Source organism: Falco naumanni, chromosome 5 (assembly GCF_017639655.2).
Source record: "Falco naumanni isolate bFalNau1 chromosome 5, bFalNau1.pat, whole genome shotgun sequence".
In the NCBI taxonomy this organism is placed as follows: Eukaryota; Metazoa; Chordata; class Aves; order Falconiformes; family Falconidae; genus Falco; species Falco naumanni.
In genome coordinates, this window is record NC_054058.1 from 30,192,894 (window position 1) to 30,210,972 (window position 18,079).

At 36.5% G+C, this 18,079-nt stretch overlaps 1 protein-coding gene across 3 annotated transcripts in view; it reads left to right on the plus strand.

Annotated features, from left to right (window-relative positions):
• LOC121088376 (PARP1 binding protein) overlaps positions 1-18,079 on the plus strand; it is a 56,829-nt gene that overhangs the window by 32,084 nt on the left and 6,666 nt on the right. For 2 of the 3 annotated variants that reach the window (XM_040594322.1, XM_040594324.1), the window contains exons 7-9: positions 1,999-2,182; positions 7,452-7,630; positions 11,997-12,078. In XM_040594322.1, the coding sequence (XP_040450256.1) occupies positions 1,999-2,182; positions 7,452-7,630; positions 11,997-12,078 (445 nt within the window). The remainder of the gene's footprint in view (positions 1-1,998; positions 2,183-7,451; positions 7,631-11,996; positions 12,079-18,079) is intronic. The other variant, XM_040594323.1, reaches the window with a different exon arrangement.

Here is an 18,079-nt window from a genome sequence, read left to right on the forward strand (position 1 = left end):
TTAGCTGGTATTCAAAGGTGAAAATTACTCTGTACATAAGAAAGTAAAAGGGGAGGGAATTAATAAAAAACCAAAAAACAACAACAAACAACTATAAATTAGAGCTAAAAAATAAATTACAGATTATCACACTCTGAAATGGTTGAGGAAGATAAGCAGAGAGAGAATGAAATTGAAGACAGTGTGTCACAGGGAAATAATGAAGTTCTTAGACATATGGTGTTGAAGAGAAGATAAATGGTTGCTTGGTGAGGTGATGGGAATCTTGATTATAATCAACTTTGTTGGCCTGGGTGATGGGTTCATGTTCTCAGAAGACTGAAGAATTGATAAAGTTTTCAAACAGCATGCAACTTCAAAAAGCTTTTTGCGAAGAGATGCATTATGATGTAGGAAAGCTGAGTGGTTCTCGTAGTGCTTTTTTGTTGTTGTTGTTTGTTTGTTGTTTGCCCAACCTCAAGCAATGGCAAAACATTAAGTGAAAGACTATATGTTCTGTGTAGATACTGGACAAAATTATTAAGCTCTTAACTCAAGGGGTTTATTCTGTCTTTCACTAAATCTTTAAAGTAGCCAAGACACATTTGCTGTCTCAATATAGTTTTTTATAATCTCTGAAATAAGATCTGTGATCCCCTAGCTAATTTACTTAAGCTGGTTCATAGTCATAGTTCATAGTAGTGGTGGATAACTAGTGATTCTTACTTTTGTACCTCCATATGGCTTTTGCACCTACTCACCACACAACTCTCTCAAAATAAGCAATTTGCTCCTAACGCTTGGATTTTCCATTATTGTCATGGGGCTATGCTCACTGTCGTTACAAGGTTTGAGTTCTTTTATTACATTTGAGCAGCATTGTTCAGGGCAGCATTTTCAACCCAAGCGGAAAGATGCACTTATAAATGGCCAGTGGAATTCTTGGAATTTTAACTGCTTCTTCTCATTCACTAGGTCTGGGTAAATCAAGGTGTGCTGTCACAAGAGCTTTGGTCCCTGTAACCAATTTTTGGACACAGAATTGTGGGGGTTTTTGTGCTTCTTCAAGAATTTTTTTTTTTTTTTTTTACATACTCAGGGTAATGCGTTCTACTTGGCAGCCTGTTATATTACCATTTTTATAGAATATGTGGATCTTGCAAGTCTGAGGGAGAAAGACATGGTGTAGTTCTCTCAGTACTGCCTATTGGAACAACATCTGTACAACTGTAACTGCTAATCACTCAAGAGTCTTTTGAAGAGACCTGGTAGTTCTAATCCAAAAGTGATCCCCAAAGTAGTCTGTCATACATGCAATGTGGTTCAAGGTACAGGACAAAAAATGAAATTAACAGTCTAAACATAGTTTAGGTGCACTCACAAATATCACCTTATCCTTTTATAAGAGTTAAAATAAAGTTCTTCTATCAATTAGATTCAATTATTTATACTTTTGATGTCAAACTGCACGGACGTTTCATGATTAAACTAAGTTCTTTTCTGTAAGCATTTTTTTCTAGATAATGAAAAAAGATTAATAGTGTGTGCCTTTATGGCAGTGATGTTCATCTAGTCTAATTACTATCTATTTAAATAAAATTGAAGGCAGATTGATAGTTTGAAGTACAAAAACCTCAAAAATCTAATGGGCTGTTAAATTGGAATGCATGTTCCAATGAAACATTTATTTTTTTTTACATGTAAACAACTTATGAGCAAAACAGTAGTGGTAGGTTTAAAGAAAGTAATTTTCTCTGAACTTTCATGAAGTTAGTTTTATGTTGCAGCTCAGACTATTACTAAATGCTGAATTCATTACCTTTCCTTATAATATTTTTCTTTTTTTTCTCCCAAACTATTATGTTGAATAATACTTCTATGCTGCTGTTTGATTTAAAAGATCAAAGCTGTTCTTTGAAGAGTTTTGATTAGCTGTGAAGACTGGCTATGTTCAACACTAATAGGTATACTAGAGTGCTGCCAAGGTTAATGTGGAGATGACCCCGTGCCTATTTTCAGAATTGCAGGGGAGCGAATTCTGTCAACAGTGAAGATGCATTTGATAAAAGACCGAAGCAATGGGGATCCTTTCTGTCAGGCAATAGAGGAAGTTGTAGAAGATTTGGATTTGAAGATTAAAAATATTATCGATTCACAACATGAAGTCTTGACTGCCAGCACTACTGGAGTCAGTCCAGCACGGGTAATGGGACTTCTTTTGTTCTTTTTACTATTGAGCTTTAACAAGAAAGCAAATGCCTTTTGTCTGGTTTGTTTCTTTTTTAACTTTTTAAAGGACTTTACATAGTGTATTATCTTTTCCTAACAGTACAGTGCAGTGTCATTTCCTTTACACTGTGGTTTTAAACTTGTTGAGAGACTTATACTTGAGGATTACAGTGTGGATTTCAAAAAGCTGATTTACTTAAATGTCTTACCTCAAAACTGTAAATAAAATACTTTGCAAAATGTAATTTGTTCATGTAGTAGATACTTATAACTGTCAGGTTTGCCAGTAATTTCAAGGCAGTAGAGCTGTAACAAATTTCCAAACAAAAAAGCCTCATCGAAGGTGGAATTAAGATTGGGGAACATGTGTCAGTAATTTTGATTAAAATACACAGGTTTTAATTAGCTCATCATCGAGTATTTCTCAGGGTAAGGCATTCAAAATAAGGTTAAATATGAAACAATTCCAAAATATGGTGAAATGTGGAGTGGGAGAGGAATAAAAATAAATGTGTAGGTTTTTCTCTTTTAGTGTTTCAAGACATTAATGAAACTATTAATGGTTTTAATTTCATGGAAAGTATCAGCATATTTGAAGTTCTTTAAGTCAGGTGTGGAGAGTGAAATACAGGTTTTGAAAACATAAATCTGCTTTATTTTATTTTACGTTGTTGATATATAAAAAATATCTAATGTCATGTATTTTTGTCTAGGAAACTTTTAAAACCTTACAGGCACTTTGAATGTGTGTTGTTAGACTAGTTTGTTTTGTGAAATTGCTGGAATTACCCCGTGGTAACATAAGACTTTTAACAAATTTTTAATCAGACTTCCAATGTGCTTTTTCTTGTCTATGAGAGAGAGCTAAAACCAGACATATCCTAGTGGCTAGTTAGACTGGTTTAAACGTGTGTTTCCACTGAGCAGCTGGAGTATCTATTTCATCCTTATTTTCCTGTTACCCCTGAATCTTTCATCATTGTATTTCCCTGTTTCCATTTCATATCATTCTGTTTCTTTCTCTTCCCTATCTGAAAAACTGATCACAGATATCAGTTCTGTCTTTAGCTACTTGTATTACTGATAAGATTTTTTAAAAAATAGATCATTATAAGCTAGGTTAATAAACTATTTTGTTAAAACTTCATTCTTCAGAGGAATTCACCAAAAAATTGCTTTTCCAAAATGGTTCATGTTTCTTATTGTTCTGCAATTCACAGTCTAATGACTCTGTAGGACTGTTTACCAGTATCCTTGTTGAGGCAGAAGATAGTAAAGGTGGTTTTATCCTGGTATTGTTAAGAAATGTGGTGAAATACTTAATGCCACTGATAGCAGTGTGAAGTTATTTTTCTCAAAATGGGCACCTGAAAGCAGCTTATGAACGTAATTATATTACTGTGAGGCTGTGGTTCTATGTTGAAGTTTTTGCCAATTCTTGAGTTTAAGTTAATTGATTGTTGGAACATCCCATCTGCTCCTGAATGGTCAGATTCTACCACAGCTTTTCTCAGTGAGTAAACTTGAGTACATAGCAGAGGATGATAGATTTGAAGCTAATTCTTTTCAATGTACTCACTACAGTATATCCATACTCACTACCGTATGGATATAACTGAGAGCCATCAGACATGACTGTGGTCTGGATGTGACTAAGGTGCCACTTGGCTTGACAAATCTAGTGCAGTATTGGGTTTATGTGGCTGTGTTTTGGTAGTAGGGAGTGCTGCAGGGGTGGCTTCTGTGAAAAGACACCAGAAGCTGCCCCCATATTGGACAAAGCCAATTCCAGCTGGCTCCAGGGTGGGTCTGTTGCTGGCCAAAGCTGAGGCAATCAGCAATGGTCATAGTGCCTCTGCGATAACATTTAAGAAAGGGTAAAAAGTGCTGCGCAACAGAAGCGGGGAGAGAGGAGTGAGAACATGTGTGAGAAACAACTCTACAGACACCAAACTCAGTGAAGAAGGAGGGCGAGGAGGTGCTCCAGGCACCAGAGCAGAGATTTCCCCTGCAGCCTGTACTGAAGACCATGGTGTGATGCAGGTTGTCCCTCTGCAGCCTATGGAGATACACAGTAGAGCAGATATCCACCCTGCAGCCTGTGGAAGACCCCATGCTGGAGCAGGTGTGCCCTGAAGGAAACTGTGACCCCATGGAGAGCCCGCACTGGAGCAGGTTCCTGGCAGAAACAGTAGCCCATGGAGAGGAACTCACACAGAAGCATATTTTCTGGCAGGACCTTATGGGCAACCCATGCTGGAGCAGTCTGTTCCTGAAGGACTGTACACAGTGGAGAGGACCGATGCTGCAGCAGTTCTTGAAGAACTACAGCCTGTGGGAAGGACCTGCACTGGAGAAGTTTGTGAAGGCCTGTATCCCATTGGAGGTACCACATGCAGGAGCAGAGGAAGAGTGTGAGGAAGAAGCAGCAGCAGAGACAAAGTGTTAGAAATTGGCCACAACCCTCATTCCTCATTCTGCATCCCCCCTGTGCCACTTGGGGGAAGGTGGTAGAAGAGCAGGGCGTGAAGTTGAGTATGGGAAGAAGGTAGGGGTTGTATTCTGATTAACTGGCAATGAATTACATTAATTTCCTTAAGTCAAGTCTGTTTTGACCATGTTGGTAATTGATAATGAACTCCCTGTCCTTATCTCAACCCCATGAGCTTTTCATAGTATTTTCTCTCACTGTCCTGTTGAAGAGGGTGAGTGATAGAGCAGCCTGGCGGGTACCTGGTGGCTAGGCAAGGTCAACACACAATGGTCTTTTGTGGTGCCCAATGTGGTGCCTGAGGAACTGGAGATAAGGACATTAATTGGGAGAGGTAACGGACAAAATATGGACTAAACATCACTAGAATACAGAGTAAGTTTGGGGAAATTTTGTTTTTGTAATTGTGGTGAAGGGACAAGGGGTGGAGTGTGTGTAAATTGTCTGCCTTTGTTGGTGTTGTGTTTATTTGTTGATGATGCTTATTTGATTTTGGTGTAGGGAATTTTTTTTTGTTAATGTAAATGAAGTTTGTGGAGAGTGTGATGAATGCATATTGTAATGATAATTCTTAAATGTGTGATTCACAGACACGGGATGGAAAAGGGAGCTTAGGCAAATGTTGAGACTATTATCAAATTACATATTTTAGTAGAGCTTAGTGTAGAAGAACAGTTTTTACTAACCGTATAGAGGGGTAGGTACCATTACTAATAAATAAAAAAAAAAAACCAACAAAAAAAGCCCATAAGTTTTCCAAATTAGTTTGAGCTGTATAAAAAATGTAAAGCATCTGTATTGTTCCATTAAGATCTCAGGACAGCAAAGATTCATGTTCTATGCTGAATTTCACATAAAGCTTGTTTTTTTATTTTGTTTTCTTTTTTACTTTATATAGAACCCCCCAAACCCTGATGCTATAATTTTTCAGAAAAGACAGTCTATATTCAGAATAAGTTCTGGCTTTGACAGGATGTTATGTTTTTTCATATGTAAGAGATTGTATCATTTCTTTGAGTGCAGATTTAAAATATGATCTTAACTATAGAGCTGAAAATTATGCCTTCACTAACTCCTGGGAAGGCTGCTTCCTCATGAAATGTACCTGAAAAGAGTTATTTTGTTAGAAAAATCCTTTTTTTTTTTTTTTTTTTCCCTGCTGGCAGTGACAGTTTTCTTCCATCATTGTTTGTTTTTCCTGCAAATACCTGCTTTATAAGAATCTAGAGATCCAGGAAAAGTTATTGCTTTTAAGCACTACCTTGTGTTGAATGAAGCCTGCAAAGTGACTAATGGGAATTATGATTAATTTCTTCCTGAGAAAATTACTACTGTAAATGGAATCTGGTGTTTCTGAAACTAACAAGAATACTCTGGAGTAGCTAATGGTCGCTATCCTTGAAAGACTGATGAACTATTTTCTTGAAAAAATAATTTGAATTATGATTTTAAGCTTACTAACAAACAAGATTTTTATGGCAAGGATTCTTGTCTTGCCTAAAGTTCTTATTGTGCCTTGGACAATAAGTTTTTAGTCCATGGTTGGTACACCAGGTCACTTCTTGTAGTACATGAGATTTCTGAAGGTCATCTTTTGGCAGTTAGGAGCTTGTTATATTCTAAAGATTATTTTTTTCCTTTTTGTATAATTAGTCAAGATGATGCCAAATTTGTACTTCTCTCATTAAGACAGATTTACTGTGACACACATGACATTTTATAAAAATCTATTATGAGGTGATGTAATGACTGAAGAGGTTCAGAATAAATTTTGAGGAAATTAAATGGTACTGAAATAGGCCAATTCTGTAAAGCCAAGTAACAACCATTTCTGTAATTGCTATTTCTAGCTATTGATTATAACTTATAGTAACTGACTGACATGTGTTGCTATGGTTTCTTCAAAGCTACATACACTAATTGATGTAATCAAATAGAGAGAGAAATAGAATTTGATCTTTTCAAGACTGTGTTTAGAAGCAGTTAACTGATTAGATAAATGCAGTTCATTGCTTGTCCTGTCCTGAACAAAGTCAGGCTACTCAGTGTTTCTGTGTATTGGTGAGTAAGAAAGCCTACAGTTTTTAAAATCTACTACTGTGTATTAAGCACTAAATTTCTCTGTGGAACTCCTAGTACTTTTAAAGAAAAATACAGCAAACTTGCAATTCTTGCAGTCCCATAGTGGCTATGGAATTCTACATCTGTACCGTTGACTGTAGCATTGAGCACTTCCAGATGTGGATTATTATTTTCTTTAAGGAATTCCTTATTCTTTTGAAAATTGTGAGGAATTCATCCTGTTCCAAACAATGGGAGATTGTGTTAAGTACCTCTGTTGTCAAATCTTGATGGAAACCTCACTTTTAACCAACTGCTTTACTGAATTCAGTTAATCAGAGGAGTTGGACTTCACCAGAATGTGTTTGTGTACCACATAGCACTCAAACTGGTTGTGAGAAAATGTATGTTAATTTCTGCTGCATGGCTTCATCACAGATTTGTATATTTATCTGTGTGACTTGCTCATCAGTGTATACCTCCAGTTTGCAGTGATCTAAACTCTTCTAATTTCTTGGGATGAGGAAGAAACTTACCCGTGGGCAGGTTCCCCATAAATGCTTACTGCGGAAGGGAAGGAGGGGCTTCCTAACACCTTGTGCTGATATGGGTTGCTTTTGGAAGCAAGCTGTTGGTCTTGCTCGTTGACCTTTTCCCATTGTATATTCCTTTTAATTTTATTTACTTTCAGCCAAAATTGCATTCCATAAATCATGGCACTGTGTATTGTGGCAGACACACTGTAAAGGTCTTACTCGTTCTTCTGGATGAAGAAGCAGTCAGTCCTCCTACCCAGAACACAGCAGAACTATTATATGATGATGAAAGATTAAATTTGTTTGGAACCACCTCTGTTTTGACACTCTTCAGGTGAGTACTAGAAGTTTTTTTTGTGTTTGTGTTGTGTTTGTTTATTTTTAAAGGTCTTATACTGAGTGGCTAAAAAGGCATTGATACTACTTACACAGAGCAAATGACCAAAGTGCAGTCTGTTGTGAGGTTAGATGTAAAGGGAAGGCATTCTTAAAATAGGCTCAAGTTCTCCGAAGTATTCTACCTCCTCATTTGCATTTTCTGTATCTTAAGAAAATATCTTCCATTTTTGTAATATGGACTTTTTGAGCTAGTATGCTTCTGGGCTGCACAAAAACCATGAAAGAATATCATTTGCAACAAACCGTACAAATACCTGTTGAGTTTGAAGTCCTAAGTTCAAATGCTGTCTGTTCAGTAGCTAATTAGATTACAATTCAACTTGAAGATGCCTCCTTTGTCTAGCTATGACACAAGAAATGTTTGTATTATATCGTTTCTTTCCTACACAGTAATTATTTTGCAGATTCAGTTTTAAATAGTAAAATAGTTTTACATATCATCATCCACCAATCAGGATAGTACTCAACAAAGGATGTTGAAACAAATTCACATGCATAAAGATTTTAGTAGGGTCTGTAGCTGGTAGCATACATTGACTGTAATGGTGAAAGTTGCTTTTGAGGAAGAATAAAAGAGAGAGAGGAGAGGAAAGAGAAAACTCTCTTGGTGGCCAGCTGGGAAGTAAAGCAGCTAGGCTTCCCAGACAAGCATCTTCTGTAGTACAGCAGTCGGTTCCCCAATAGTGCTTTTCCCAGAGCAACTGTATCGTCTTCATAAGGACCTGATCAAATCCCATATTGGTTGTCACTGCTGGTGATGCCTTTAGTGGTGGTTGGAGCATCTATCTGTTCATCAGGGCAGGGGCTGTGTGGCCAGTTGCTTATTAAACTCTGTGTATGCACATTTTTGGGTTCCCTAACATAAAAGAAGAGCTACAATGAAAAGAGTAGGAAAAGTGGGGAAGAAGAGGATGTTTCTTCTGCTGGTTGCAGTTGTTTCCCATGAAAGCTCACTATAACAACACTAACAGAGTGTGCAGGTGCAAGGCTGTGAAGGTAACAGGAAGGAAAAAGTGATAAGTCCTAAATTACAAGATGGAGGATCCTAAAAGTCAAATAATTTAAGGGTTCTGTTAGATTTACTGTTTGAGCTCTTTTATTGAAACCAAAGGAAGAAGCACATTCTAATAAAAAATTAAAAAAAAATTAGTTTCACTAATAAGAATTCTAAATAAACCTGTAATAAATTTGAATACCAAAGGCAGCTTGTAACAAAATATTGTGGAATATTTCTTTCATCTCTCAAATATCTGCGAATAGCTGTAGCTATAAATTTCTACTTCATTATGTAACAATCTTAAAATAACCCTGATTTCAGTCTCTTATTTTTCCATTTTCCATTACTTCAGATTCAGAAAAAGTGATCCACATTGCTTTTTAAATTGTTTCATTAATTTAATAAACCTCACCGTGGCTGTATTTTTATCAGTATGAAAAAGGAGCTTAATCAGATCTAGGTTAATGCTCTATGTGAATGGAATCAAGGCCCACCTGAATTCTTCTGAATTAAACATTGCTATTATTCAGAGATAGCAATCTTGATTATTTTTTTTTAAAGGTAGCTCTTCAATTTAAAATGGATTTTAAAGCACTTATTTCTGAATAACAGTGCCCAGTAAGTGCTTTGGTTTCACTTACTCATTTGATTTGTCAACTGAATTAATTTTCTGGAGTTTTCTCCAAAAGGAGAAACATTTGTTTGACTTAAAATCTTCTCAGTGTAGGTGTAAGCAGGTACTGTTCTCTGGGAATTAATATTGTGGTCAAGACAATTCTTGTGTTTTCCTTAATAATTATTAGGGGTCAATTTGTTTTAGATTTCATTTTGCTGTATTTTTTTAAATATTATCTGCATGCTTCCATTTAAAAAAATATTAAGAAGTAATTCATTCATTGGTTTATGATCCTTAATAATTATTTTAGGAATAAAATAAAATCACAAAAACTGAAATAAAACTTGCAAATAACACCTGTTCTCAATTTTTATCAAATCTTTGTGTTCTGCATTTCTCTAGCAGCTTTACTGTAAGGCTGCAATTGCTTTATGAATGCTGAACACCTTAATACTACACAGGATAGTAGCTAAGGTGTCACTATGATTTACATCAATGTAAGGCACCTCTCTGGTACAGCACATTTTTGTTAATGCTTATGTCTCAGATATTTGATCTAGAGTGTTTGCTGCAGTCTTTTTGCCAAGCTGCTGTTAAGAGTAAATCTGGAACAATTTACAGGATGAATGGCAGTACCTTTGGCAGGAAACATCTCTACAGTTTTCAGATTCTTTTTCCTAATCTGATTCTGTGTATCAGATTGATGGTCATCCCATATGGTAGTTATTGTTTTATGTTTTCTGACAACCTGTTAGTCATTTGTTTTAGGTTTTACTTCTAGAGTTTTCATTATTGAAGAAATATGTTTAAAGCTCGTGAATAGTTTTGTAGGTGCTCTGGTCAGTTTGAGAGAGCACTGTTAATTTTCAGGTGAAGGCTGAGGTTAAATGAGAGCACCTCTTTTTTTTTTTTCAAACTTCAGCATTTCAGGAATTTTTCTTGCTTTGTTTTCTTTTAATAAATTTCTAAATCAGTAGGGTAGATTTATCTTTCTGCAGTGAAATCCTGCAAAAAAAGCTATTGCTAAGAAGCAGCTATTGTGGGGTGTAATTTTTTTTGGCTTTCTTTAATTAGAAGTATTTTAATTGTAGTTTATGAAATGCATGTGTTTGGGAACTGAAAATGTAAGCACTGACAATACATCCTCAGTGTTTCAGAACATCATAACCAAGCTGAAGTTTTTCTTATTTAATCTGTCCTTTAATATATTCATCAGATGTTTTCCTTCTGTAAGCACCTAATTTTTCAGTCTTCTGGAAAATACTCTTTTTAGATTTGCATTATAGAAGTTCAAATAAAATTATGTTGCTATTTTTTTGTATTTTGAAGCTGCTTGCTTACAAGGCAAAAGTGTGCTATTTTTCCCATAATATTTTTAAATTTTTAAGCAAACATAAAAAATGTAGTGATGATATTGAAATCCAAGTAAGGTAATTCTGATATAATTAATGGTATTACTTATGTTTTAGAGTTAAACTCTGCATGACCATGGATAAGTATTTTCATAACTTTCTACAATAAAGGTTCTCTTTCTGGGTTTGCAGGTTCAACAGTTATTTGAGGTTTGGGGCAACTTTTTTTTTTGCTGCTGTTTTTATATCATTCCCATCATCTTCCTATCCTAGTAATGTTAAAGTCAATCATTACTACTTGCTCATTTCTTTTCTTGGTTCTTAAAATTTCCTTCTGTTTAAGGAATAGCGGTGTTGATCTGGTGTACAAAACAAAGCATCTTTTGAAAACACATTTCTGTGGGCACTGAAAAGAAAACCTATCCATGCACTGGAGAAGCAGTGATCATTTAATCAGTTGCTTAGCCTGAGGAATCATTAGTTGTTGGAAAAGTGGAATGCTGAGAATTTTGTCGTTGCAGGTTACAAAGAGGACTCATGAATGAGATCAGCATAGATGGGAGCATGCTGAAGCTATGTATTTTGGCAATTTAAATAGTAAAAACATTGCACGGTCCTGCAGAAATTTTGCATCACAGAGAAACAGAAATAAATAAAATAAAGAATAAGCTAAATAAAATAAATGTTGTTTATGGAATTATTGAATAGAATGAGCTAAACAAATCAAATAAAAATGAGTTATTTTTGAAAAAACTGCCCTCATGCACACTGGCCTGCTATGAGCATAAACAGAGAAGTAATATTTACAGACGCACAGATTAGTTCTTATTTCAAGATCAAAAAATCCCCTCTTATAAGTATCAATAATTTTTTTGCATTATATGCATTAAAGAGATTCGTTAATGTATGTAACTATTCACATACTGCAATATAGGAGGGCGGAAGCATTTTCTTTGTGTGAGTATTTCTATTGAAATGTCTGTAAATATGAGGAAAACTATTCTGGATGTCAACCAGATGCTATTCAGAGGGGCGTAAGTAGAATGGTGACTTGGTAACTCATCACCACCATTACGAATAATAATACTATAGCTGCAGAACTACAATGGTGTAAACATACTGCAAAATGATACCAGAAATTGGAACTGTATGTTTGTTTTCATTATGCTGTCTTCAGTTGTCACAGTACACGTGGTTAGAAAGGGAGAAAACAAAGTAAGGCTTGGAGAGCTAAGATACTTGCCTTCCTGCTTCTGAGGAACTTAATATGGTAACTATTTTTCTTAACTAATTTATTTTACATATTCTAAATACTTCTTATCTCTTTTTAATATAGATCTCCAGCACAGTCCAGTGGATCTTCTCCAAAACCTCTTAGACAACGTATTCAGAAATCTATGGATGAAAAAAAAAAAAAGGTACTGTGTACAAATTGCTATGCAACTATAGATACACTGAAATAATGCTAAAATAAAAAAAAATGGTGTTCAAATTCTCAAATACTTGGCTGAAATGTGTCCTATAGCTAAAGAAATGTGATTTGATTTACTTGTGGTGATTAGCCGAACTCAAACAGGGTTGTAATATGAATGGAAATATCTAAAACTCCAGAAGAGAAAGGCTTTAAACTTAAAAGTACTTCTAATGAACATATTTTAATGGGTATATGCTGAGTTAGTATATATCTCTTCATTTAACCACCTGTGTATTTCAATAGGTTTATTGAAATAAATCTGAAGCTATGTGAAAACAGAACTAAAACTGAACACAGGCACTTGATTTCAGTTCTGATAATATAGGCATTCTAAAAGTGTAATAATGACTTTTTTATTGCATTTTTGGGGGGGAGGGATGCTTTTTATTTATAAAATTCTGAAAACATTTTCATAACATTGCTTTGTGAATAATAAAATAAAGGTGCTAATGTTTGCTATTTTGTAGGTGAAATGGAACATTACAGGAGTATGTTGGTATTGTGAGTGGCAATATTAAAAAGAAAAACTTCAATGTGACTGAAAATTACAGTCTTCCAGGGTACTGCATTTTATGTAGTCTTTTTTCCTCAAAATTGACAAACTTGAATGTTGGGACTATGGAAAGTGGCAAAGCTTGTATTTTCCACAGCATTTCAACAGAGCACTAAATTAAAGTAGTGATTTAATGTTTTTTACAAACAGTCCTGACAACAGATAGAAACATAAATGTAATTGGTATATAAGGAACAAAACAGAGGTGTTTTAAGCCATCAGAACTGGTTCTAGAACAGCCACTGGACTTGATGGGAATTTTAATGTTACATGTTTGATAAGTAGGTGGTCATGAAAAGGAAGTAAAATGAAAAGCACTGTCAGTATTTCCAGCATGTTTTAAATATTCTCCAACTTTGTTCCATGTGCTTTTTTTGGAATGGGAGTGGGGTGGGTGATGGGTATTTTGTATACATGCACTAATTATTTAGCTTAAAACTCATAGGCAAATAATGAAAGATTAAAGCTGATAAAGGATCTTCATATTAATTTTACAATAAGCAGCATATTTAAATTATAGCTTCTCATAGCAAAAATGTGATATGCTGTTTGCATAATACATTGACACAGTTTCCTTATCTAAATGAAGGTTTTGTAATTGGATTCATGAACAGATGTGTTCAGTATCAAAATAGAAAAAACTATTATCTAAAAGCAATTACCTGTCACATTTGAGACCTTTACTGGAAATTTACAAGATTTTTGACAGAAACTACCAAAAATATGAGTCTTGAGACTGATTCATATTATGAAACTATTTTAACTTTTTGGGGAAGTAGTTTTTTGCTAATCAAAAATACTAGATTAGCTACCATCATTTCTGTGCAAAGAGTAGTTCTTTCAGAGGTCTCAGAGTAATTGAATGAGTTCTACTTCAGGAGCAGGAATTGCATGCAAAAGTGACATTCCTGTGCTGCTTTTTTAGTGCTTGGCTCTAATAAGTGTCCTGTGACCACTGTGATTCTTGTTAACACAATAAAGAATCTGACTTTTTCAATAGGACTCTTGTCCTAGCCTTGCTTCACCATGATTGGTGAAATAGAATGTTCCTGTAGCAAAACAGATTGAAACATGTGATGGTTTTACCCAATAGTTTTTGAGATCTTTCAGGTAACTTCTAGAACTGATTGTGGTGCTCTCCTGGTGCCTCCTAATATAATTGAGGATGACTATATTGAAATATGTATAGCCTGACATCGGTGCTGGGGGAGGTTATGGAGCAGATCATCCTGAGCACCATCACAGGGCACTTGCAGGACAGCCGGGGGATCAGGCCAGGACAACATGGATTTATGAAAGGCAGGTCCTTCTTGACCAACCTGATCTCCTTCTATGACAAGATAACCCCTCTAGTGGATGAGGGAAAGGCTGTGGATGTTGTCTACCTGGACCTTAGTAAAGCCTTTGACACAGTCTTCCACAGTATTCTGCTGAAGAAACCACCTGCTCATGTCTGGGATGAGTGTATTCTGTGGTGGGTTAAAAGCTGGCTGGATGGCTGAGCCCAAAGAACGGTGGTGAATGGGGTTACATCCAGCTGGTGGCTGGTCACAAATGGTCTTCCCCAGGGCTTAGTATTGGGGCCATCCCAGTTTAATATCTTTACTGATGATCAGGACAAGGAGATTGAGTGCACCCTCAGTAAGTTTGCATACGACACCAAGCTGGAGGAAGTGTTGATCTGCTGGAGGGCAGGAAGGCTCTGCAGAGGGATCAGGACAGGCAGGAAGGATGATGGGCTGAGGCCAGCTGTATGAGGTTCAGCAAGGCTCAGTGCTGGGTCCTGCACTTGGGTCACACCAGCCCCACACAGCGCTACAGGCTGGGGCAGAGTGGCTGGAAAGCTGCCTGGTGGGAAAGGATCTGGGGGTGCTGGTTAAGAGCCAGCTGAACATGAGCCAGCAGGGTGCCCAGGTGGCCAAGAAGACCAGCAGCATCCTGGCTTGTATCCAAAACAGTGTGGCCAGCAGGACCAGGGAAGTGATTGTCCCCCTGTACTCGGCACCAGTGAGGCTGCATCTCGAACACTATGTTCAGTTTTGGGCCACTCACTACAAGAGGGGCATTGAGGTGCTGGAGCGTGTCCAGAGAAGTCCAATGCAGCTGGTGAAGGGTCTGGAGCCCAAGTGTTATGAGGAGCAGCTGAGGGAACTGGGGTTGTTTAGTTTGGAGAGGAAGACACTCAGGGGGAACCATAATTGCTCTCTACAACGGCCTGAAAGGAGGTTGTAGGCACGCGGGGGTAGGTTTCTTCTCCCAGATAACAAGGAAAGACAAGAGGAAACAGCCTCAAGTTACACCAGGGGAGGCTTAGATTGGATGTTAGGAAAAATTTCTTCACTGAAAGGGTGGTCAAGCATTGGAACAGGCTGTCCAGGGAGGTAGTGGAATCACCATCCCTGGAGGTGTTCAAAAGACACATAGATATGGTTCTTAGGGACATGGTTTAGTGATTGACTTGGCAGTCCTGGGTTAACAGTTGGACTTGATAACCTCAAAGGTATTTTCCAATCTAAATGATTCTATGATAAATGATCTTTTTTCTTAGGAAAATCAAAATTCAAAGAGAACAATCAAAAGGCCTAAAGGCTGTGGTTTACACTATTAAACTTTCTTTGGCATTTTAGAAGACTGTAAACCTTTCTTAGGATGTTATCTTTTGTAGTTTAGATCTGTGATGGTGGACTCTGTTCCCCTACTTGAGCGATGTGGATGGTAACATGACTGACTGCCTGCTTGGGGCTATGCAGCTCATATCTTAGAGCAACATTCAAGCTGCTAAACTGCCTCTAGCAGTCACAATCAGTCATCTTCACTGGCTTTCTTCCAGTGTATCCTGTTGTACCAGAGACAGAACTGCAGCCAAATATCTCAAGATGTTTTTACATTTAAAAAAGTGAATATAAAAATCATGCGGTTCAGAGTGTAAATGTTCCTCAGTTATGTATCAGCATGGAGTTCTCTTACTCAAGATAAGATGTCGGAGTGTTTCACATTATGTTTGCATTTCTGTTTTCTGTGTGTCAGCCAAACATTGCCACCTAAACTACACTATATTCCTGTGAAGTCTGGAATTATTCTTCTGGTATTCCTGTGTTCACTTTAGTCTTCTCCTTCCAGTCAACTAAAATTGCTGTTGCCAAACAATTAATGACTTTTGTAACTAAACCTCAGATAGTTCTCTGCCATTAATCTTTAACCTCCATCCTCTCACTTAAGATTCTGCTTGCTTTCTTGCAATCTTCGTCTTTCATTTTGTCTTTTTCTGGTTTTCTTTCTACCTTTCTAACAATTTCTACAGAGTTTCTTTTGCGTGTTTCTACTTCTTCCTTTCTTCCTTTTTCTATGAAGACTTTATAGAGCTCTGTCTTCTCTACTTTTCTGGTACCTTCTTTGTGGATGAATACATCTACAAACAGAAGTTCAGCTATCGTCTTTGTGAACAGTTCACAGATCTACATCTGACCTAAGTGTCCCTTGTGTTGATACTGACATCTTTTGTTACTTGTATGCCATCCTGTTGTTGATCTTGAGATGGTATGTTTATCTTTCCTGGTATACTTAACATTGAGGATGGTATCCTACCTGTTACTTTTTCACTCCAGAACACTTCTGGAATATGTTCTTCTCTATCAGTATCTCCACTCAACTATAACTTATTAAATGTTCATTTTGCTTTTTCATGTGCTCCCATGTATTTTTCTTGGACTTCGTAGTTGCAGCTTTAGCTTGTCTTTCTCCACTGAGATTGCTGTACAAAAAGTTGTTATTAAAGGGATTAGACACTAGATGCCATTCTTCTGTTTGCATCTCAATCTGTTCCTTTAAGTTGTAGTACATATAAGCTACTTATTTTAACCTATCTCAACCCATTGGTTATTTCTGATTTTCTGCTTTGAGTATCTATCCTTGCTTACATTGTCTGCAATAGCAATATTCATTGTTCATTTGTTAATTTTCAGGCCAGCTTTTTCAGCTGTCTGTTTTATACTGTTTCTTACAGCTGCAGGGATTTCCAACAGGTATCTGCAGAACTCATTATCCTCCTTTAAAACCTTTTTCAATACCTTTAAATCAACCTCTCCCCAAAACTTAGCTGTGTGTTGTGTTGAGATGGATGCCCGTTACAATGACTAACTTAAATTCCTTTCTCTGTGAATCCATATATTTTCTTGTCTTGAATTGTAATGCCTCTTGGTAGGAATAAATTTTGTTCTGTCTTTATTGTGCAGCACGTAGCACAATGAATTCCTTGTCCATGACCACAGATCTCAAGTACTGTAGTAATATCACCTTCTTACACTGAATATCAGTCTCCATTATTATTTGAAATGTGTACAGATTGCTTGTAAAATTCACGGTTGTAAATTTTGTTATGCATAATGCACTAATTTTAACTGACTCGGAAGAGATAACATACATTTATTTTTTTGAATAAGACAATAGCAATATGATGTTTCTTCTCAATGTCAGTGATTCTTCTGAGAAGTTTCTTGTGCAGTATGTGTGATGTTAGCATTAGTTCCATAAAATTGTCCTAAGGACCTTTTTACCATGCTGCCTCTGGTAGGTGGTTCTTTAGATAGTGTGTAGTACAAATTAACGATCTCTCATTAGAACTCGTCCCATAAGTCTCCTTTTCCATATTTGAGAGGGGAAGAAAACCACAGTAGTGATGATTGGTTTGGTTGTATGCTGAGTCCCATCAAATAAGGAAATTTAGGAAACTCTATAAAGCGAAAGGAGAAACACTTCTCTAAACTTAAAAAGAAAAAAATTAATTATGCCCTCTCCTTCCTTAAGAGGAACTGTTCTCAACTTCTGCAGAATTATGTGGAGGAGTAAAGATTGATAATAGTAGACCTAGGGCATAACATCATGCATATGCGTTTAGTGTCTAAAAATACGGAGAGTGGATAAAGTAAACTGGAATTGGTGTTTAAAAATAAAATAAATCTGTGGGTATTTCCATTGTGCCAAAACAAATTCTTGGCAGCAATGAAAGACAAAGAAATATTTTTGTCTTTCAATCCTCATTAAATACTGGAAGAGATGCAGAAAGATCACCTAACTGTAATGGCATTTGTTAGGAGGCAAAGCTGTAGCTCTGATCCCTTGAGGAGAAAGAAGTCTGGGGAACTAGCATGTTGCATATTTTTGATTCCCTCCAGCAGAACCAGGTAAGAGTAAGAATCTCGGTCTTCCTTCGGAAGACAATTTAGAGTTTCAAGTTTGTTGTGTTAAAGTGGAGTGTTTTCTGGTGAATGGTGTTTTGTGGAAGGATTCTGTAATGCAGAAAGGACTATAGAGCATCTGTTGAATTATGTCTCTTATTGTCAGTTGTTCTTATCACTCTTTTCTGCTTTATAAAATATATATAGAAATTTTAATG